General features: G+C 37.2%; 1 protein-coding gene across 6 annotated transcripts in view; it reads left to right on the top strand.

Annotated features, from left to right (window-relative positions):
• Window positions 1-22,781, top strand: part of GALC (galactosylceramidase) — a 60,893-nt gene extending 38,112 nt beyond the window's left edge. For 5 of the 6 annotated variants that reach the window (XM_061182780.1, XM_061182781.1, XM_061182778.1 and 2 more), the window contains 7 exons: window positions 4,334-4,423; window positions 5,145-5,231; window positions 7,290-7,440; window positions 8,445-8,625; window positions 12,572-12,735; window positions 14,150-14,226; window positions 19,860-20,891. In XM_061182780.1, the coding sequence (XP_061038763.1) occupies window positions 4,334-4,423; window positions 5,145-5,231; window positions 7,290-7,440; window positions 8,445-8,625; window positions 12,572-12,735; window positions 14,150-14,226; window positions 19,860-20,006 (897 nt within the window). In that variant the 3' untranslated portion in view covers window positions 20,007-20,891. Of the gene's footprint in view, window positions 1-4,333; window positions 4,424-5,144; window positions 5,232-7,289; window positions 7,441-8,444; window positions 8,626-12,571; window positions 12,736-14,149; window positions 14,227-19,859; window positions 20,892-22,462 lie in introns of those variants that run through there. The other variant, XR_009699575.1, reaches the window with a different exon arrangement.
• The last annotated feature ends 512 nt before the right edge of the window (window positions 22,782-23,293 follow it).

Genomic DNA, 23,293 nt, shown 5'->3' with positions numbered 1-23,293 from the left:
CAGCATATAGTTGGATCTTGCTTTTTGAAAAATTTAGTCTGACCTTTTGATTCAATTGCTTAATCCATTTACATTTAATGTTAATATTGATATAGTTGGATTTACATCTTTCAGCTTACTTTTTAGTTGCTATACGTCTCATTATTTTGGTTCATCTATTCTTCTGTTACTGTTTTCTTTTGCAATAAGTCAATATTTTGTGATGTAATATTTAAATTATTTTATTTTATTTTTTTACTATATTTTAGTGAGTTATTTTCTGAAGTGGTTGTTCCAGGATTTAGTGTAGAAATCTTGACTTATTAGAGTCTACTTCAGATTTATATTAACTGCATTCCAGTGAGATATTCATTTTTTGAAAGGTAGTTTTGCTTAATATAAAATTCTAGGCTGACAGTTTTTCCTTGAATGTGCTGTCTTCCATTGTTTCTGGTGATAAACCAACTATTAATCTTATTGAGGTTCCCTTGTAAATGATCTTGTTCCTTTCAAGATTTTCTTCTTTTCTTTGACTTTCAGCATTTTTACTGGGTGTCTGTATGTGCATCTCTTTGTATTTATTCCTCTTGGAGTTTGTTGAGCCTCTTGGATCTGTAGATTAATGTTTTTCATCAAATTTGGAAAGTTTTCAGCTACTTTTCTTTGAATAATTTTTCTGCTCCTTTCTCTCTCCACTGTTTTCTACTGTCCCATGGTATATATTTTGGTGTACTTAATGGTATCCCACATTTCTCTGAGGTTCTGTTCATTATTCTTTATCCTTTGTTTTTTTTTTTCCCCTCAGTTCCTCAGGTTGCACAATTTCTATCACTTGTTTTCAAATCCTCTAATTCATCTGCTATTTCAAATCTACTGTTGACTCCTCTAGTGAATTTTTCATTTCAGTTATTATATTTTTCAATTTCAGAATTTCCATTTGGTTCTTTTAAAATTTTTTTGTCACCTAATTGATATTGTCTACTTGATGAGACATTGTGATTATATCTTCCTTTACTTCTCTAAGCCTTGTTTCCTTTAGTTCTTTAAATGTATTTATATTGGTTACTTTGAAGTCTTCAGCTGTTAAATCCAGCATCTGGTTGCTCTCATAGGTGGTTTCTGTTGCCTAGTTTTTGTGTGTGGGTCACACTTTTCTGTTTCTTTGAATGTCTCCTAATTTTATGTTGAAAGCCAGACCTTTTATATAATATATTTTGGTAACTCTGGGTACTGATTCCCTCCTTTCCTGGGGTTTGTTGTTTGCTTGCTTGTTTGCTTAGTGATTGGCTGGAGTAATTTAGTGAAGTTTATTCCACTAAATAAATAATTTAAGAGCACGCTTACTCTTGAACTTCTCCATGCTCTGCATTAAGTACAATCAATTTCTTTGGGGAGACTTTCTGAACTCTTTGTTTTATGACCTGTCTCTCTCCCTGGACAAAATCTCTGAGCTGAAGCTTGGAGTTGGGGATGGGGACAAGGGTGCATTTCTCTCTTAGTGACACCTCTGATTTAGGAGTATGGTGCTGGGTGGGGGTTTGGAACCCCCATATTCTCAGTGTGCCTTGTTTAAGGTGAGTCTCTGAATGGAACCTGGGCAGAGGAACGGAACCCTCAGCCTCTTGGCCACACTCATGGCTACTTGTCCTCAGCATCAGGTTGCTGAGGGGAAGGGGGGCGAGAAATGCTGATATTCTGCTTCTCTCATGAAGATATTGTTGTCTTCACCTGGGAGCTGGGAGTGAGGGAGCCCCGTGTTCTTGGCTGTACCTACTTGGCATGGAGTTTCTGTCACTCTAGGCTGAGAGGGACAAGGAGGGAGTGGATCATGGTTTAAATGCCATGAGTTTTAGTAGATTTTATTGAATAAATGTTTCTATATTTGTTGCATGGCCTTAGGACCATTTCCAGAGACTTTATTGTAATTATTATTTAAATAGTTTTCACCAGGTTCACTGGGAGCAGGTTCATGGAGCTCCTCCCATTGCCATTCTGGAAGCAGATCTCTTCTTTATTCATTATTCATTCAGTTCTTTGAACATATTTAAATACCTGATTTAATGTCTTTGTCTAGGAAGTCTAATATCTAATAAGCAATGACTGGGGTTTCTCAGACATAGTTTCTGTCAACTGCTTTTATGCCTGTGTATGGGCCATTCTTTCCTGGTTCTCTGCAAATCTCATAATGATTTGTTGAAAACTAGACACATTACATAAAATAACATGGAGACTCTGGAGATCAGATTCTTCCTCCTATCTAGCATTTGTGGTTGTTGCTCTTTGTCATGGTTGTTGCTGTTTATTTGCTTTGTGACTTTCCTGAACAAATTCTGTAGTTTGTAAGCTTTATCATTTGTGGCCACTGAAGCCTCTGCTCAATTATCTTAGTGGTCAGATCATGATTGTACAGATTTCCTTAACGTTTGGAACTAGCAAGTGTCCCAGCCTTTGCTGATGGGCTCTGTGTGCACAGTTGGGGCATGCCTCAATACTCAGGCAGGCAGTTTACAACTCTGCCTTATCTCTTACTTCCTGTTTGAGCAAAGCTCCCAGGTAGACTTGAATTTCCCAGTAAAGCCATCTGGGACCACAGTTTTCTCTGTGGGAAACTTTTTAACTACAGTTTCAACTTCCTTTACAGATATCGGGCTATTCAGTTTGTCCATGTCTTCTTCAGTGAGCACTGGGTTTTTGTGTCTTCAAAGAAATTGGTCTGTTTAAGTTGTTAAATTTCTGGGTACAAAGTTATTGATATTATTCCCCACTATTCTTTTAATATCTATATACTCTGTATTGATGTCACCTTTCTTAATGTTCATAATTGCAATTTGTGTTTTCTTTTTATCCTGATTTCCTGATTAGTCTGGCTAGAAGTTTATTCAATTCTATTAATCTTCTCAAAGAGTCAGCTTTTGGTTTCTCAATTATTCTCTCTTGTTTTTCTGGTTTTTCTTTGATTTATCCTTTCATCTCTATTATTTTCTTTCCTCTGCTTACTTTGTTTTTTTAAAATTTTTTCATTGAAATGTAGTCAATTTACAATATTATATTAGCTTCAGATGCACAGCATAGTGATTCAGTATTTTTATAGATTTTTCTCCCTTTAAAATTATTAAAAAATAATGTCTGTATTTTCCTGTGCTGTACAGTATATCCTTGCTGCTTATCTATTTTATACATAGTAGCTTGTATCTCTTAATCCCATACATACCCCATGCTTACTTTGGTTTTAATTTGCTCTTCTTTTCCTAGTATCTTAAGCTAAAGTCTCAAATCCTTTCTTCATTTCTAATCTAGGTGTTCAGTGCTATACATTTTTTTCTAACTACTCTTTTAGTGGCATCCCACAAATCCTGATGTGTTGTGTTTTGCTTTTCATACAGCTCAAAATTCTTTCTAATTTCACCTTTTATTTTAATTTTTTTCTTTGAGGCATGTATTATTTAGAAATTTGTTATTTAGTTTCTAAATATTTTGGAATTTTTCCAGAGATTTTTGTTATTCATGTCTGATTTAGTTTTATTGTGGTCAGAGAACAGACTTTCTGTGACTTGAATCTTTTTGAATTTATGGAGACTTCTTTTATGGCTAAGAATATGGTGTACTTCGGTAAATGTTCTCTGTGCACTTGAAAGGAATATGCATTCTGCAATTGCTGGATGAAGTGATCTATAGATGTCGGTCCAGGCAAGTTACTTGGTAGTGTTGTTCAAATCACCTGTGTCTTTGTCGATCTTCTGTCTAGTGGTATATCAGTTATTGAGGAAAGGTATTGAAATCTCTAACTATAATTGTAATTTAAAATTTTCCCACAAAGCCTGTCCCAGAACCTTATATTGTAAGTCCTCTGTGATTGTTGAATCCCCTAAAGTAGGGATGATGTCTCAGACTTCTTTTGATCCCAGCCCATTGTAGTGATTATTTTGAAAAAAATAATGCTGGCAGTGAGATTTGTTATATGTATTTAGCTGACCTCAGTTGTGTATTTGAAGGTTATATATAGGTGAGATGCCTTTCCAGTGAAAATGTCCCAAGATTTACTTTTTTTTTGATGTATATTACTTGGAAAACAGAACATAAAAATTAATCTGTGTGCCATCAAATGACTGGAATTCAAAGTTTGAGTCAGTCAAAATGCCATTGAGTTTTACTTTGACTAGGCATACACAATAGACGTTCAATAAAGGTTTTTAAGAAAAAAGTCTTTAAAAGTTTGAAATAAACTGTTATTTGTCACCTATTATGTGTCATTTCTGTTAATCTATAGGCATTAAATGTTTGGTTTTTTTTTTCCCCCAAAAATGGTTGTATATCATTCGGATAACTTACATGATTCTTTCTTTTTTCTACTCAGAGTCATAAACATTCCATGTGTATACGGCCACTTCTTCCCTATTTCAATGTTTCACAACAATTTGCTACCTTCATTCTTAAGGGTTCTTTTGTAAGTAAATAAGTGGAACTTTTATTTTGATTTTGATTTGAGAATTTATATATTTTATCATGGGCTAGCAGTTCTGAAGTGACGTCTTACATTACAAGTGATTAAGAGTTTGCATATGAATGGGTAAATGCCTTGGTGTCTTATGTCTGCTGACTAGTTTTAGTCAAACATACAGAAGCCACTAGGAGGTAATGCTCTTTGTGGTTTTGAAGAATCCTAACAAAGGTCACTTGCAAGAAAGTTGTTCTTTTTGGTAGAGCATCATTTGTGCAGTTGAGGGAACTTTCAAACATTGATCTTTACAGTACTCTGTACAAAAAAAAGAGACAAGATTCTTGTTATTTCTACCTATTGTTAGATTTGAATACAGAAACACAGTGCTCTTTCTACTAATCGTGTAAGAATTGTTTTTTAATGCCAGAAAATTCTTAAAAAGCTTTTTACATAGGTATAATAATGAGTATTTTTGAAGCAAAGACACTAAAATCTTTTTGAACATTTGCCAAAAATCAGCAGTATTTTTAGGAAATAAAGTATTTGCTTGAATAGTGTCTTCCTGCTTTCAAAATGTTTACTATTTAAGATTTGAGGTGGATCTTTCGGTAAATAGAAATAGAATGCACGTTGTCATTGGTTCATTCTTGCTGGTACAGATTTTAGAAATCCTCAAAGAGGAGATGATGAATCACTCAACTATGCTTTCTTTGTGTTTTCTCCTTAGAGTGAAATACCAGAGCTGCAGGTGTGGTATACCAAACTTGGAAAACCATCCGAGAGATTTCTTTTCAAACAACTGGATTCTCTATGGGTAGTTTTAAATAAATTCCTATAGTGTGAGCATTGCAACAGTAAAGGGAACAGAAATTTGATTAATGAATTAATTTTTAATTTCATAACTGATTTTATGGCTGAAGCATAATAGAGGTAAAGTTTGCCCCCCAGTTTTTAAAATAGAAGTCCTCTTCAAGGCAGTATGGTTTGGTAGATGTGTTTGTTCTTGGTATTTAGTTTGTCTTGGTGAATGGTACCAACCATCACTTGGTTGCTCAAGTCAGAAATTTGAGTCTCATTTGAGACTGTCATTCCCACTCACCCTTTGTATACCATCAGTGATCAAGTATAGACAATATCACCCACATATTTCTCCTACCCATTCCTTATTTTCCATTCCCACGGCTACTGCTTGTTTCAGTTCCTCATTATGTCTCTCTCGGATTTCGGAAACTATCTCTTGTTTTTTCAGTCTCCCCGCCACCCATCACACTACTACCAGAATGATGCGTCTAAATGCAGATCTGATTTTTGTCAGTCCCTGCTCAAATGCCTTAGTGATTTTTCCTATAAGTTCACATTCCTTAGTGTGGCATGTGACCCACGTTATCACCTCATGAGGTAAAAGACTGCATTCCTTTCTAGATGCATGTCCTACTAAACTGACCTTTCCTCACAGACTAAACATCTTGCATTTTTCAGAGCATGGCATGTCAAGTTAATTACTTCTGTGACTTTGCACATGCTTTTTCTTTGTCCTAGAATGCCTTCTGTTCATATCTTTGTCATCCTTCAAGACTCAGCCCAATTGTTGCTTCCTCTGAAGCCTTCCCCACCAGTCTTAGGTCATAGCCACCTAGGGATATGTACTTACCTAGTAAACACTTTCCCCACTACACTGGATGCCTCGAGGATTGGGTCCCAGCCTTGTATACCTTTTTTTCCCGGTGCCTAGTGTAGAGCTTAGCAAATGGTGGTTTCTCATGAGTAAATGTTTCAAAGAATGAATTGGCCCATGCAAGCACATCACTTCACCTAACTGACACAAATCTGCTACTTTTTATGGTAATTATTAAAGTTCTGTGACTCAACTAGTATCAATAATTGAACGCCCATTGTAATTAAATTTGAAAAAAGGAATAGTCTCTAAGTTTTGCACAACACATTGCTAGAAATAGCATAATAAAACTGATTTTCCCCATAGGAAAAATAATATCATTTGGAGTTCTTCCTAAGCCAGAATATGGTATTAGATATTTCATAGATCTGACCAACAATTTATTAAAGCAAAGGTATGATATAAACCTCTAATATAAAGTAGAAAAAAAGAGCTACTCAGATATCATAAAGTGGACATAATGTTTAGTGCCTGTGTCAATTATGCAAAGGACTTCAGTGTGTTCAGAGGCCTGCTTTTACCATAGGACACCTATGATGTAGGGAAGGTTTCTCGTAGGTCACTCACTGAGCTTAGAACTTTATAAACATTTTCTCATTTAATCCTCACAATAGCCCTATGAAATATGTTTTCTTCCCCTCATTTTATAGATGAAGAGATTATGGCTTTATATGCCAAGGTCATAAATGTGACATAAATGTAATTTGTTAATTGAAATACGTATTGAACATGTAATGAGTAGGACTTTTTTTATATAGTAAACGTTTTCTGTGTTTAACAGCTGAGTCAACAATAAGATTTTATGGATTTTTCTACCTTAGCAAAGTCCTAAAAAATAAATAAGCAGATCTCTTAGTTACATGTATTGAATTATACACAGGCTTTAAGGATAGTACAGTCTAATGGAAAAGACAGAGTAATGGAAATAGATTTGGGGATCATCTAGTCCTTCTTCCTTCTGTGAAAAGAAATTCTTCTAATATCCTTTCTAGAATGTTTAATTGTATAAAGTCTTATAAATAACTTAAGAAAAAAGATTCCAAGGGCCTTGATATTGAGTGTGTCCTTCACAAGTAGTTAGGAAATTCTAAAAGAAATGAGTTTGGCCTATCTTCAGCTTATTTTTTAAAAAGCTGTTTGACCCGAATGAGATGAGCCAAAGCCCTTGGCTTGAACGCAGCATCGCTTCTTTCTCAGCTCCTAGACAGCGGCGGCAGCTTCACGCTGGACCTGCAGGAGGACGGGCTGCTCACGCTCACCACGCTCAGCACGGGCAGCAAAGGCAGTTACCCGCTGCCTCCGAGGTCCCAGCCCTTTCCCTGCGTCTATAAGGATGACTTCAATGTCGGTACGTTTTTGTGCTAAAACTTAACTTGGTTTCCACTTTCAGCAGTAGTGGGTAGATTTCTACCTGTCAAACCGGTGCCTGATGGAGTGGTTGTGAGAACTACATTAATTTAGCCCTAAATCTCTACGTGGTAAACGGGAACTAATTTTTGTGTTACTTCAAAATAAATCGCAACTTGAGGGTCCTGTAATTTTCAGTGCTGGAAAAAATGTAGAGGTTATCGTTGGAATGAAAGTTATACAGGCCTTACTCAACTTACGGTGGGGTTAGGTCCTGATAAACCCATCATAAGTTGAAAATATCATAAGTCAAAAATACCAAACCTCAGAACTCAGTCTAGCCTACCTTACCTGTGCTCAGAACACTTAGTGAGCCTACAGTTGGGCAGAATCATCTAACACCAAGCCTAATAAGGTGTGGCATATGTCATGTTGTTTATTGAAGACTGTACTGAAAGTGAAAAGCAAAGTAGCTGTATGGGTACAGAATGGTTTTGAGTGTATCTGTTGTTCACCCTCGTGATTGCATGGCTGATGGGGGTGTGGCTCACTGCAGCTCGCTGCCACTGCCCGGCATCACAGGAGGGCATCCTGATCAAAATTCAGAAGTTGAGGTACAGTTTCTACTGAATGCATACTGCTTTTGTACCTTTGAGAAGCTGAAAACTTGTCAGGGCCGTTAAGCAACTTGCCTGGGGAACCGACTGAGCTAGAATCCGAACCCAGGTCTACTTATTCCAGAACGCATGATCTTTCCTCTTAAGCAGTTGCATGGATTAAGTATGTAAGGTCTGTAGGTCAAACTGATCCCATTGATATTTAATAAAGATGATATAAAAGTCAATAGCTCTTTAGTAACCTAAACCCTAAACTTTGACTGTTTATAAGTATCATTTACTTATTTAAAACTTTTCAAAAGTATATCAAAATGTACCAGAAAATATCAGAGAGGAGAGATTCTGTAAGATTTGATACTAAACAAAGAATTTATTGTCTTCTGAACAGATTACCCATTTTTTAGTGAAGCTCCGAATTTTGCTGATCAGACTGGTGTATTTGAATACTTTATGAATATTGAAGACCCTGGAGAGCATCGCTTCACACTGCGCCAGGTTCTCAATCAAAGGCCCATTACTTGGGCTGCTGATGCATTCAACACCATCAGTATTATAGGAGATTACAAATGGTATGTAAAATTGACATCCTTATGTAGATCTGGCTGAAGTAACCTTGTAAGGTTGTCAGGTACATTCTGAAGCCAGGACTTTTCAACAGTTCTCCTGTCCAAGAACCTAATAGGTGTGTTATAATTGTTGAATATCGTGGTGGCCATAAACCAGCCAATTGTTTTATTGCCTAAGTGTCCTTCCCTCAGATTTGCCCCGATTTAATAGTAATTGTTGCAGGATCAGATTGATTTTAATATAAAAATTGAGGACTTTTGGACCCAGTTATAATTTAAAATTTATTTATAAGCATGCTTTGTGATTTGCACGTTGTTCTTAAGTTTTTGTTTTTGCTGGACAGTTGATTTGTTGAAATGGTGTTGCCACCTGCTGGATTCATACTTGAATTACATTGTTTTAGCTTTTGTGGAAAATCTATTTACCAGGTGACAGTAGATGGCAACAGTAAAAAGCAAATCAGCTTTTAGTTGGCTAGAGAATTCCACTCTTTTATTTAGGCATTTGATAAAGAGAGAAGATGTATTTATTCTTCACTCAAAATATAATGGCCAAAGCAAAACTGAGAAGTCAGTTATGGAATTCCAATGTACTGACTAATTATAACTGTTTTAGGTGTTTCTTTTCTATTTTTTCTTTTAACTAGTATAATGCTACTGTGAAACATAAAACACAAGCATTTCAGGCTTAGTGATAGTAACTATTAATGTCAAGTCACCAAATAGCCATATCTGTAGCTTGGAAATTGGGCAGGAAAGGGAAGATAATTTGGAAAAGAGCTTTGAATTGTTTATCTGTAGAATGCTGCAGAAAGTCTCTATCCTTTCTGTATTGCCTTACTCCCTGTTATAAACCCCAATTCTAGTCCCAAGCTCAGATATTAAGTCTTAAGAAACTCCTATCCAGAGTTTCTAGAACCCTTACAGCTCCTTGGAGAGTTATTGGGGGTAGAGTAAAGAATTCTTGCCTAATTTAGAATAACTTCAATGGCTTATCTTTTTATACAACAGAAATACTGTTTATCCCAGCATCTCTGTACCAGACACTTTATCTGGACATTCTGGTCATGTCAGCGGGGTTTGTGATTTCCTCATTTGTTACTAATGGTCTTACAGTAAGACAGGTGGCTGCGTTTAAATGTCTAAGGGATGGACCCTGTTATTTTGATCACCGGTCTGGAAGCCAGCCACCATAGAAAACCTTTAAGTTTCTGTGACAGCCTATATCCCCCACACTCATGAACACTACATAGGGCTCTCTCTGAACCCCAAATCTATTGTTTCTGGCTGGGACTCCAGAAAAACTGAGAGACTCTTTCATTGTAGTAGTAGAGAGATGATGTAGAGCACCATCTACAGATTAAACAAAACTCTTCATAACTTTGAAGGTTTTGCAGTATTTAAATAGCAATACTCAATCTTTACTATTGCAGTGCGTAAGGAGGTGGAGAAGAGGAGGATGGGGGAAAGTGGGGAGAGAAGGAAAGAGTGACATATTCTGAAAGAAAAAGAACCAGGAAATGGCAATTATGCATGTCAAGAAAGGACTGTTTTCGTCTTTCTTAAGCCGTACTTTCATCATGTTCTTTCACTGCTCAAGAATATGCAGTGACTCTTTCCTGCTACCAAACCAGATCTGCACTTCTATGCCTGACTTCCAAGATCTTTTAAAATTTGGTCTCATCCTATTTATTTTGTGTTATTTCCCATTATCCTATCCTGGATTCAAGGGAGCCAGATCTGTTTAGAGATGTACACACATCCCATGTTCATTTCTGTTCTCTGGCTGTGATGCCCATTTATTGCAGGGAAAGGAGGGAATGAAAACTGGGTAACACTAAACACTGGTATGAGATCCCGTAGCTACCTTTTGGCAAAGGTAGCATCCTCTTTACCTTATAGACTGGGAAACTGAGGCTTCGGGGTAAGATTTGTTCAAGATCCCATACTGTTAAATTCCAGAACCAGGGCAAGAGGCCAGGTCTGTTTGGTGCTGTAGCCCATGCTCTTGGACTATTCCTCACAGCCTTGTTTTCATCATTGTCTTCTTCCTGAGAGTAGGAAAGGGAAAGTCAGTAAGTTAGTGGAGTTTATCCATAGTGCTATTCTAGTAAATCGGCTCTATGTGAGCACGGTGCCATCAGTTCTTAGAACTGTGTTTACGACAGACCTTCTCTCATATTTAGATTTAGTTAAGTATCAGCACAGTAATTTGACTATAAATGGTAGACTTTACCAAAGCTGTTAAAGACTTCCATCTTGTTAGTAAGCTTTGGTTGGGATCTGAGGACAATCACAAAATTATCTTTCGCTGTACAGACCTGAATTCTGCATCCTTTTGATCAAATTTGCTTCATTATGTTGGCTGGTTTTTGTTCTCTCAGCACTTCCAAGAGATTATGGCTGTGGAAGACTAAACCAAACTTTTATTCTATTTTGTTCATTATCTGTAAAATTGCCTGTAAGTTGTGATGCAAGAATCACTTATTCTGGACTGTGATGTAAAAAAGGAAAGCATTTGATCTTCTCTCACTCTGACTCTAAATAGAATAAGTTTTTGGTGCTGACAGGATCTGTAGCACTTTCAAACTTCTGATGAGCCAGCAGGGAGGTAGGGGATGTAAGGAACAAGGCTGATCCTTGGTGGTTTCATGCTGGTGATAATCTACAGAGAGAAAAACTCCCTCTGCTGTGGGAGGACATACAAGAGAGACTGGGCTTTAGTTACTTAGCATTTGATTTTCCCGTAAAGTAGCCCAGCTTTGATTAAATGATTAAATGTAGATTTTCCTGATTGTTGTGTACCTGCTGTAGGTGCTTCTTTTTTATGTTTTCCTTTACAAAGTAAAATTTCACTGTGCAAAATTCACTGACAGGAAACTCTGAGAAATGTAAAAGTCACATAATTCTGGATCCAATTTCTCCCCATTTCCAAAATATATTTCTTGGCATTCTTAGTTTTATTTTAGATAAATTGCTTGCTTTATTACTTGACTGTGTGCAAGCTTTCTAATTCTTTTCCATTTGTACTTAGAATTTGAGTGGGAGGGGAATTATTTTCAGAGGTCGTATTAGATTGGGGTGGTTGTATCATTGCAGAAGGAATCCAGTAGCATTTGTAAAAGGAAGCCCGGAGGAGATCTCATTGTTAAAGCTCTGGTAGTTCCTGGCTGGCTGAACCTTTCTCGTCCTTTGATCTCCTGTCAGTGATACCAAAACCGGGGTTTTACTGCCTCTGCACAGACCTAGGTACTCTGTAGGGGAAGACGGTCCTCTGAGTGAGATTCCTGGGCCAGAAGCATCAGCATCACCTGGCAGTTTGTTAGACTTGCACATCAAGGGGCCCACCCTAGACCTACTGAATCGGACCCTGAGGGGTGGGGCCCCAGACTGAACTGAATAAGCCCTCCAGGATGATTTCATTACTGCTCCAGTCTGAAAAGCCCTACTGTAGACTCAACATAGAGTTGACTGTGTCTTGTTAGGGTTAAATGTAAAAATTAGCCTCAAAGCAGCTTTTGTTCTCCCAGAGGCTCCTCATAGTCTCCACTGCTTCTCTTTGCTGATGGAAATGTCATAAGCCTTTTTGTTCAGAATTATGTGGAAACTTATCTTTTACGTATTCCTAGAAAAAATGGCTGCTTCTTATATTCTAAGAATGAGAAGTTATTTTATTATAGAAAGATAGGAAATATATTCTTAAGAAGCTTGAAAACAGTAAATATTATTTTCCAAGAGTAAGTCATTAAAAGAGACAATGAAATGACTTGACTTCAGTCATGTAAAACTTAAAAAAACCATCATCAATGAAGCCCATCCCTGCTATAAGTGTGGACTTAGCAAATCACATACCTTGATTAGAAGTTTGGAAGCATGTGACTGTGAAATGAGCCATTTGTGCTACATTTGAAATGACATAATTAAAAGCACTAACACTTTGATTCTGCAGGTCCAATTTGACTGTAAAGTGTGATGTGTACATAGAGACCCCTGAGAAGGGAGGTGTGTTCATTGCTGGAAGAGTGAATAAAGGTGGTATTTTGATTAGAAGTGCCCGGGGAGTTTTCTTCTGGATATTTGCAAATGGAACCTACAGAGTTACAGGTGATCTAGGTAAGTGGCTTCTTCTATAGCACATGGTTACTATGTGATATGTTGCTATATCTGTTTGTTACTTATGGGAGTAATGAAGGAGCTTTATACCTCATCGCGTTCGAACATCTAACTGAGAAGAGATTCAACACGTGTAAGCAAACGCCAAACGATTCAAAATTATAGTGTTAATTAGTACAGACAGAGGCAGCTCAGTGAAAGAGAAAATTGTGCAAAGCTTTTCGGGTATTGTAGAGTTGAGCTAGGCTGTCAGAGTAGGATTACCAGAGATTGGGGTGTGGTGGTAGTAGTAGGGAGAGAATACTCAGGAAACACTATAAATAAAAGCAGGACTATAAGAATGTTGCTGGTGCGCTTATGGAAATACAAAAGGAGGGATTGATTTGCTTAAGATGGAGAATTCCTATTTCCTAATTTAGTCAATAACTTGAAAACAGCTGGACTTTTCTCATTCATCTTAACAGTCCTTGTCTTATGTAGAATAGTATTTTATCCAGAATAGGTGCTTAGAATCCGTTCAAGTTGAATTCCATCCACTTCACTTTGGTTTGGGTACACACCGCTCTGTTGAAACTAGACCTTATTGGTGGTGACTCTTCTTGATTCATAGTCTCTTGACTTTTGTCCTGCATTAATAGAAAATCTTCTCTCCCATAGTTTGTTCCCCTTTGCCTCTTCCTAAGGTGAAAAGGGCTCCAATAATAAAATAAAAATTAAAGAGGGAGTGGGTAATGAAGACATTAGAATAGGAATTGCATAATCATAGCATGACTGATCTGGAAGGTACCTTGCATTTTCCAATCCAAAAGAGAGTGCCAGAGAGGTTAATTGCTTTACCCAAGGTCCCAAAATGAGGTAGTGGCAGAATTGGAACTAGGGATTTAAATCTCTGACTTCAGTCCCCACTGCTCTGTGTCTTAAACTGCCCATTGGACATCTCATCCTGGCTTTCTCTCAGGCATTCAAATGTAATACATTCAAAAATTAGCTTATTATTTTCTCTCTAATTCTCAGCGAATGCTATTACCACGTAGCCAGGTACACTAGCTGGAAATCTTATGGTAGGTTTTGACTCTTCCTCCTTATCCTCCATATTCAATCCAACCAGGTGTACATGCAGACCTGAACTATACACGCTAATGCGTCATTGCACCATGCTTGGTTTGTAAGTTTATTTTGCTCTTTCTCTTGTGAGCTCACATATGGCTCAGAGTAGGATCTCTCTGCATGCTGGATGGATGCCTGAATGAAGGATGTTTTGTTTTAAGTCAATTGTAGGTATGGAATTTTATTAGCCTTTATTAAGGCTGACTTTACTACATACAAATGCACCTAAGAACCCCCACTGAGTTTCGGGATTCTGTGATTTAGACTTTAAAAATACATCAACTGGGATAATCTCTTTGTGTTACAGCTGGATGGATCATATATACTTCAGGACATGCTGACGTTACAGCAAAAAAATGGTCTACACTCACTTTAACTATTAATGTAAGTATTGCTGATCAGAATGCCTGAGGTAAAAATATTCTTTTCTTGTGCTTTTCTAACGTTTTCGGTTATCAAAGGGGGAAAGTATGGTAAATAGTGGAAAATAGGCAGAGAATCTGTCGTGTTACCAGCAAACCACCAGTCCCTGGGATGATAGCGTGTGTCTGGGTAAACCCACCCGAGAACCATCAGCAGCTGACTTTATCACCCCCAGTATTTTTTTTTTTTTTAATTTTGTTTTTGTTTTTTAAACTCAGGAGTAATTGGCAGAGTCAATAATTGAACTATTTTTTTTCAAGTTTTCTTAAACCAAGACTATTATTGGAGCTTATAGGTATAAGCAAAGTCACATACATTTATTTTTTGATGGTTAAGAATGATTTGGTTTTCAGCTATAAGCACACTTTTTTAGAAGTTAGTTTCCATGACTCTTTGTCAGAGATGATACCAGATTGACTGTAGTATCATGGAAATCTAAAAATATTTGTCAAAATTATTGGTTGATCATGAGTTATTGATTGACATGCTTCCAAGGGATGCTGTGTAGAGAAATTCTTCTGTATAATATACTGCTCTCTGCCAAGACAGTCCTGTCATAATTTTGTTTAGGTTACAATAGAGATAAAAAATGGAATTCAAATAACTTTTTGAACTTGTTCTCTTCTCTTACTCAACCACCAAAAGTGACAGTACTAATTTTTCTGGCAGTAACAATATGTACTGAAAATCCAGTTTGGGTGTAACACAGTTTATATAACTATAACCACACTTGATGGGCATAACCTTGTTCCTAGTTCTTCCCTTTTGCAGTGAACTGAGGCAGTAAGGGCTGGCTTACCTGCAGATAGAGGGGAGGCATCTTTTATGTGCCTCTTGGGGGTACACATGTGCTGTTATTTGTTTAGGCAGATATTAGGTCTTGGAATTGGATTTTAAATTTTAACAGATCCTGCCCCTATTGCTAGCCAAACTATATCAATTTTTATAGCAGTTATAATAATATTTGATATTACTGATTTTAAAGATTTTTTTCAAATTAATAGACGTGATTTTTATTTCCTTGATAATTAGGGAGGTTGCACATCTTACTATGTTTATTGGCTATTTGTGTTTTTTCTTCTCTGAAGTTACCCATTCACACTCTTTCCTCATTTTCCTATTGTGTTGTCTTTTTCTGATGGATTTGTATGAATTCATTATATATTCTAGGTAGTAACTCGTTGTCTGTTATATATGTCACAAATATTTGCTTCTATTCTGTCACATGTACTTCAATTTGCTTATGGTATGTTTCGTGAATAGAAGTTTTAAATTTTGCTACTGTCATATATTTCACTTTTTTTCATTGCTTTTATGTTTTATTTAAGAAGGCCTTCCCCTTTCTCAAGGTCAGGACCATTTTTTCCCCAAAACCAAACAAAGTTTAGGATTTTTTTTAATGTTTAAGTCTTTAGTCCATCTGGAATGTATTTGTGGATCATAAGAAGAGCCCAACATAATTTTTTAAAAACGAGTGGATAGCCATCATATTTATTACATAGACTGTCCTTTTGCCCATGATTTAAAAGCCATGTTTTCGACGTAACAAATCATCATGTGTACATAGGCTTATTTCTGAGCTTTTTTTCTGTTTAATTGCTTTGTTTGTTATTATCCAATATCACACCTTAAATTGTGTTTACTTCCTAAAATCTTTGATTACATGGTTTACTCCCTTACTTCCTTCAGAGTTCCTTCCTGACCACCTTATATAAGATAGCACCCTGTCTCACTCTCTGCCCCTCTTCCCTTCCTTAATTTTTCTCTGAAGCTCTTGTTAACCTCCTGACATCTTAACATGTTCTGTTGATCGCTGTGTGTTTGTCCTGCTCCGTTCACTAAAACCAAGCTCCTTTAATGACAGGCGTCTGTTTTATTCACTGCTGGCTCTCTGGCACCTAGAAAAGTGCCTGGTGCACACACAGTCAGAGCAAGAGCCCTTGTAGAATGAATGAGTGGATATCCGGTGAGGCAAGTTCCTCATTATTTCTTTTTAAAAATTACCTTTGCTATTTCAATAGTATATTTACTCTTCTATTTGAATTTTTAAAACATCTTTTCAATTCCATGAAAAATGCTGCTAGTATTACACTGAATTTATACATCAATTTGGGCAAAAATAATATATTCTTTTAGAATAATGTGTTTCCAGGGACTTCCCTGGCGGTCCAGTGGTTAAGACTTCGCCTTCCAATGTTGGGGGTATGGGTTCGATCCCTGTCTGGGGAGCTGGGATCCCACATGCCTTGTGGCCAAAAGGGCAAAACATAAGATAGAAGCAATACTGTAACAAATTCAGTAAAGACTTTTTTTCTAAAAAAAAAGAATAGTGTGTTTCCTCATTCAAGAACATGGTAACAAGAACATGCTGTATCTTACCATTTATTAAGATCTCCCACTATGTCCTTCAGTTTTATTTTTGTAGTTCTTCCACCTTACTTGTTAGGCTTATTTTTAGTAATTTTATGAATTTTTTGAAATTTTGAATAGGATTTAAAAGGGTAAATTTCCTTAATTTTATTAGATATTTTGCATACATGTTTAAAAAAAAGGGCTTATCGAGAACACCTGCCTCCTTCCTCACTGCTGTCCCTGCCGCCTCACCCCATTCTGTGTTCTGCTCCTCTGACACAGCCACTTTGAACTATTTCAGCTGTTTTCTTCTGGTATGTCTTTTATATAAAGTGATTTACTACTTTTAGAAATTAGCTCCAGTCTTGCTACTGGGATGGACGGGGATATTGGTGACTTACACCTGCTCCACCCCCTACCCCATTATTTCTTGTTCCACCGACTCTGGGCATTCTGCTTCTCCCTTGCATCTCAACTCTGTGCACATAAGCCAGAGCGGTCTCTGAGGCACCCATCATCACATCAACCTGTTTTAATTCTTCACATGCCACTTATCGCTTAGCTCTTAGGTATCGTGTGTGTTTGTGTGTCTCCTTCTACTAGAATGTAAGCTGTGTAAGAGCAGGGACCTTGTTTTTCTTGTTCATCCTAAATTCCCAGTGATTTAAGCAACATTTGGCATATAAATATTTGTTGCATAAATGAAAAACAAAACAAAACAACATCTTTTATGATGTTCATTTTCCAAATTACTGCTAATATGAGGATTTTATGATTTTGAAATTGGCCATTTTTGAATTCTTCTCAGCACACATCAGATGCTTTATCTTAGTGCTGTTGCGTGGGGGTTAGAACGATAAACTTTGAAGTCTATTAATAGTCACTTGCAGATATTTTATGTTGCTCCACTTCTGTTTTACCATCATAATCTCATGAAGACACACCCTTATGCAGGTTGAGTGGTATCATATATAAATATATATATATGAAAGTTTGGTACAGTACCCAATATGTGGTGAGCACTTTAATGAGTCAAGTTAATATTCTTAGGAGTAGGTGTGTTAGGAACCAGACAGGTCAGCATTCGTATTTCCTTACTGATATATGCTGAGACTTCCAGATAGTTATTTCACGTTTTTGAACCTCTGTTTCCTTATCTGTAAAATAAAGGTAAGCTCTGTAGGTTGTTCTAGAGTTAGATGTTTTTTATTTTTCATTCGACACATTTTTATTAAGCGTCTGTTACATGCACTGTTCTAAGTACTGGGGATACAGCAGTGAACAAGACAGACAAGGTTCCAGCTCTCTCAGAGCCTGTATTCTTCTAGGACAGGGATTATTAAACTTTTTTTTTTCTTTAAAGAGCCAAAGAGTCAATATTTTAGGCCTTGTGAGCCCTATGGTCTATGTTGCAGTTGTTCAGCTCTGCTTTTGTAGTGAGAAAGGAGCCGTAGACTATAGGTAGATGAATGGGGGTGGCTGTGTTCCAATAACATTTAATTTATAAAAATAGGTGGCTGGCCTGTGGGCTATGGTTGGCTCACTCCTGCTCTAAATAAACAAATAAACAAAATTATGAAGGAAAAATGAGATAATGAGATAAAGTAGCTTCCCTGCCAGATTCTCTAGATAGAGAGGTCAGGCAAGGCCTCTTGAAGTGGGTGATGTTTGAGCCGAGAGCTGAGTGGTGGGAAGAGCGGTCTGCACACAGGGCACTGCTGTGACTGGCCTTGTGTGACGAGCTGCCAGAGGCTAGGCTGGCTGACACCTGGGGGGCGAGGGGCGGGGGGAGGATGAGCTTTAGTGCTTAATATAATTTGTGTACATAAGCTCCTTGGCTCAGTGTTAATATTCACTATCCCCTAAGTGGGAGAAGATGTTCAATAAGCACTTCTAGAGCTGAAGGTAGCTGTGCAGGTGTGTAATAACAGAAATGTATGTGGCTCTGAATGTGGAGTTGGGCAACTCAAATTCAAGTCCTAGCGTTGCTGGTAAATCTGTGACTTTGATTTTTAGTCTCATTAAGTCACCGTGTCTCCATCCATAAAATAAAAGAAGTAAATGAAGGCCCCTTCCATTATAATTTTATGACTTAAGAGCAGATTTTATTTTGATTCTTGGCCTAGTGCTTTGGATCTTTCGCTCTTCACCCTTTGAAATTAGCTAGTTTTAAATGTAGCTGGAATGAGTGTGCTGTGGATATATGCTCATAAGCATGCTATAATAATGATAGTAAGAGCTGTGTGCCAGGCACTTAGCTAAGTAGAAATGGCAGCTGTCTGAGGAGGACATTATTTTTATCCTTCTCTGTCAGTGACTAGTAAGTTGTTCCTGTGGATATTTCTCTTCTTCCATCCACTCAACCCCCCGCCTCTCCCCAGTCATCAGTTTAACTGATGGTTACTGTTTTTCTAACTCAAGGGTAGGCTCTTGATACAACTTTGAAGTGGTATTCTGTACATGAGGATAAAACAATATAACGAAGGTTAATTACTCCTCTCCCAGCTGGGCTGAGGCTCCTTAATGAAGACCTTAAATAAACATTTTGAGGGACTTCCCTGGTGGCGCAGTGGTTAAGACTCTGCGCTCCCAGTGCAGGGGGCCTGGCTTCGATCCCTGCTCAGGGAACTAGATCCCACATGCATGCCGCAACTAAGAGTTCGCATGCCACAACTAAGGAGCTGGCGAGCTGCAACTAAGGAGCAGGCGAGCCGCAACTAACACCTGGTGCAACCAAATGAATGAATGAATGAATGAATGAATAAATAAATAAATAAAAAAGAAAAGCCTTTAAAATAAATAAATAAACAAAACATTTTGACCCCAGCAGTCCTGTCTGAAGAGCTGGTGGCTGTAAGCTGTCAATACAATGCACGTACATGCCACTATGTGTAAATGACAAATTTTTTTTTATTTTAGTGAACTTTTATCTAAAATTTTATCATAATGTTATGAAAAGTGTTACATTTCTGCAGGTTTTACAGCATTTTGGTGGAGTACAAGGAAATATTGAGGTATTCTTGTACCTTGGAAACTGTTTATATAAATAGTTAAGAATTTCCTTTGAGAAAAGTTTTTCTGTATTTCAAACTTTTGCTCAAACTTGTGGAATCGTTTTGCTGTGGTAAATCTTAAGTGAGAAGGATATTTGTTGCACTAAGTAGGTGGGCCATCCATTAAGAAACAGACTTCAGAGGATGAGTTTCACGTGTCTTTAAGGGATGTGTTTCTCCCCACTCCAGGGTGGTTTCTCTTCTGGTACGCTGAATGGCAAGCCTCTCTGGAAAAACATCTCTGTGAACTTCCCGAAGAATGGCTGGGCCGCAATTGGAACTCACTCCTTTGAATTTGCACAGTTTGACAACTTTCGTGTGGAAGCCATACACTAATATTCACAGAGTGCCATAGAACACTCTCTGGATTTTCTTTCTTTTTGATTTTGATTCAGAGCCATTTCTGGTTTTGATGGATCAATATAGGAGCCTTTTGGAAGCTACAAGTAATGAAGAGTAAATGAGGAGAAAAATATATTTTTGCTTGATCATCTTGAAGATTTTTTTTTAGAATTCCAAGGGGAAACAGATGAATCTTTAATATGACCTGATACGTCCCGTAAATAGGACACTAGGTACGTTGGTCCCATCCTGCAGAGTGGTTTAGGTGTTCAGACCTCGAAGCCTTGTGTTAATGCTGAGGTAGCTCTCGTCATCTTATTTGCACGTGATCATGCGGATGGGAAGGACTTGATCATCACTGTGATGTATCTATTCATGCTGACTGTGTATCTAGTGAGCTGGTGTCCTCGTCGTGGGTAATGCTGCCGTAACAGGAAGCTGAAGAACACTGGAAATACTGCTTTTTTTGTTGTTGTTGTTCGTATTACCTTTATTTTATTTTTATTTAAAAAAAAATTTTTTTTAACATCTTTATTGGAGTATAATTGCTTTACAATGGTGTGTTAGTTTCTGCTTTATAACAAAGTGAATCAGTTATACATATACATATATCCCCATATCTCTTCCCTCTTGCGTCTCCCTCCTTCCCACCCTCCCTATCCCACCCCTCTAGGTGGTCACAAAGCACCGAGCTGATCTCCCTGTGCTATGCGGCTGCTTCCCACTAGCTATCTATTTTACGTTTGGTAATGTATATATGTCCACGCCACTCTCTCACTTTGTCCCAGCTTACCCTTCCCCCTCCCCGTATCCTCAAGTCCATTCTCTAGTAGGTCTGCGTCTTTATTCCCGTCTTGCCCCTAGGTTCTTCATGACCTTTTTTTTTTTTTTTAGATTCCATATATATGTGTTAGCATACGGTATTTGTTTTTCTCTTTCTGACTTACTTCACTCTGTATGACAGACTCTAGGTCCATCCACCTCACTACAAATAACTCAATTTTGTTCCTTTTTATGGCTGAGTAATATTCCATTGTATATATGTGCCACATCTTTATCCATTCATCTGTCGATGGACACTTAGGTGGCTTCCATGTCCTGGCTATTGTAAATAGAGCTGCAGTGAACATTGTGGTACATGACTCTTTTTGAATTATGGTTTTCACAGGGTATATGCCCAGTAGTGGGATTGCTGGGTCGTATGGTAGTTCCATTTTTAGTTTTTTAAGGAACCTCCATACTGTTCTCCATAGTGGCTGCACCAATTTACATTCCCACCAACAGTGCAAGAGGGTTCCCTTTTCTCCACACCCTCTCCAGCATTTATTGTTTCTAGATTTTTTGATGATGGCCATTCTGACTGGTGTGAGATGATATCTCAATGTAGTTTTGATTTGCATTTCTCTAATGATTAATGATGTTGAGCATTCTTTCATGTGTTTGTTGGCAATCTGTATATGTTCTTTGGAGAAATGTCTATTTAGGTCTTCTGCCCATTTTTGAATTGAGTTGTTTGTTTTTTTGATATTGAGCTGCATGAGCTACTTGTAAATTTTGGAGATTAATCCTTTGTCAGTTGCTTCATTTGCAAATACTTTCTCCCATTCTGAGGGTTGTCTTTTCATCTTGTTTATGGTTTCGGTTGCTGTGCAAAAGCTTTGAAGTTTCATTAGGTCCCATTTGTTTATTTTTGTTTTTATTTCCATTTCTCTAGGAGGTGGGTCAAAAAGGATCTTGCTGTGATGTACGTCATAGAGTGTTCTGCCTATGTTTTCCTCTAAGAGTTTGATAGTGTCTTGGCCTTCCATTTAGGCCTTTAATCCATTTTGAGTTTATTTTTGTGTATGGTGTTAGGGAGTGTTCTAATTTCTTTCATTTACGTGTAGCTGTCCAGTTTTCCCAGCACCACTTATTGAAGAGGCTGTCTTTTCTCCATTGTATATTCTTGCCTCCTTTATCAAAGATAAGGTGACCATATGTGTGTGGGTTTATCTCTGGGCTTTCTATCCTGTTCCATTGATCTATATTTCTGTTTTTGTGCCAGTACCATACTGTCTTGATTACTGTAGCTTTGTAGTATAGTCTGAAGTCGGGGCACCTGATTCTTCCATCTCTGTTTTTCTTTCTCAAGACTGCTTTGGCTATTCGGGGTCTTTGTGTTTCCATACAAATTGTGAAATTTGGAAATTCTGCTTTTTGAAAACCACTTCCACATGTTATGCTTACACTCTAAAAAGTATTTTTTCTTTTCCTTTTTAAGATGATGCTTTTGAATTATAGATATAAGGAGTGGGATGATTTGAAAAATGCCCCATTAATAAAGTACCTCTAAAGCTATTTCTACAGTAATAAATATTAGCAGATTAATTGGGTTATCTGCATTTTTTAATTCTCTTCGGTCTGACTTTTAGTCTCGTGACCCTTATAACTCTCTGTGATCATTTTCCCAGGTGACTGGAAGGAGGAAGAAAACCCTATATAGCCAATGCTGTGAGTGGGTCCAAAGGTAAAATTGTAGCAATTTTCCTGTGTTTCATTTCATTGTGCCTTTCATGGTCTGTCTTCTCTTGTGGCACTGGTGACAAACTAAAATAACTAATGAATACTTTTATCTCCTCGTGCCTGGAAGAAAAGGAACACCTATCTAGTTTATAGAATTGGATCATCCTCTAATATTTTGTGTGGTTAGAAGCATTTCTTTTGTTAAAGTACAAATATATTTAAGTATAGGTGAGCATATTTTTCATGCAGTATAATTTATATCTAATCATTAGTGTACCTCCTAGAAGCAAATCAATTATTCATGTGGATAAAGTAAATTCTGGAATTTTTTATAATGAAAGTTTAAAACTATTGAACTAATTCTACAATTTTGGAATTTGTAGTGATTTAATGTAGGCTAAACTGACATGAAGTTTTGTATTACTATTGGAGACAAGAAGCTAAATATTAGAGTAAATCAGATTACAGAGAAAATTTTAAAATTAAAATCAAGTCTCAGTGATTTCCAGTTTAGGTCCCTACATATTTTTTAAAATTAACTTTATTGAGGTATAACTTACATACAATAAAATGTTCCCATTTTAAGTTTACAGTTCAATGAGTCTTGATAAGTGGATACAACCAAGATATTGAACATTTCCATCACTACAGAAAGTTCTCTTGTATACCTGTGCAGTCATTTCCCCTCATCCCCACCCCGATCCCAGGCAACCATCAATCTGATTTCTATTACTGTTGATAAGTTTTCTTTGTTCCAAAACATTATAAAAGTGGCATCA

Source organism: Eubalaena glacialis, chromosome 2, assembly GCF_028564815.1.
Source record: "Eubalaena glacialis isolate mEubGla1 chromosome 2, mEubGla1.1.hap2.+ XY, whole genome shotgun sequence".
Taxonomy (NCBI): Eukaryota; Metazoa; Chordata; class Mammalia; order Artiodactyla; family Balaenidae; genus Eubalaena; species Eubalaena glacialis.
This window is presented reverse-complemented; position numbering and strand designations above follow the sequence as displayed.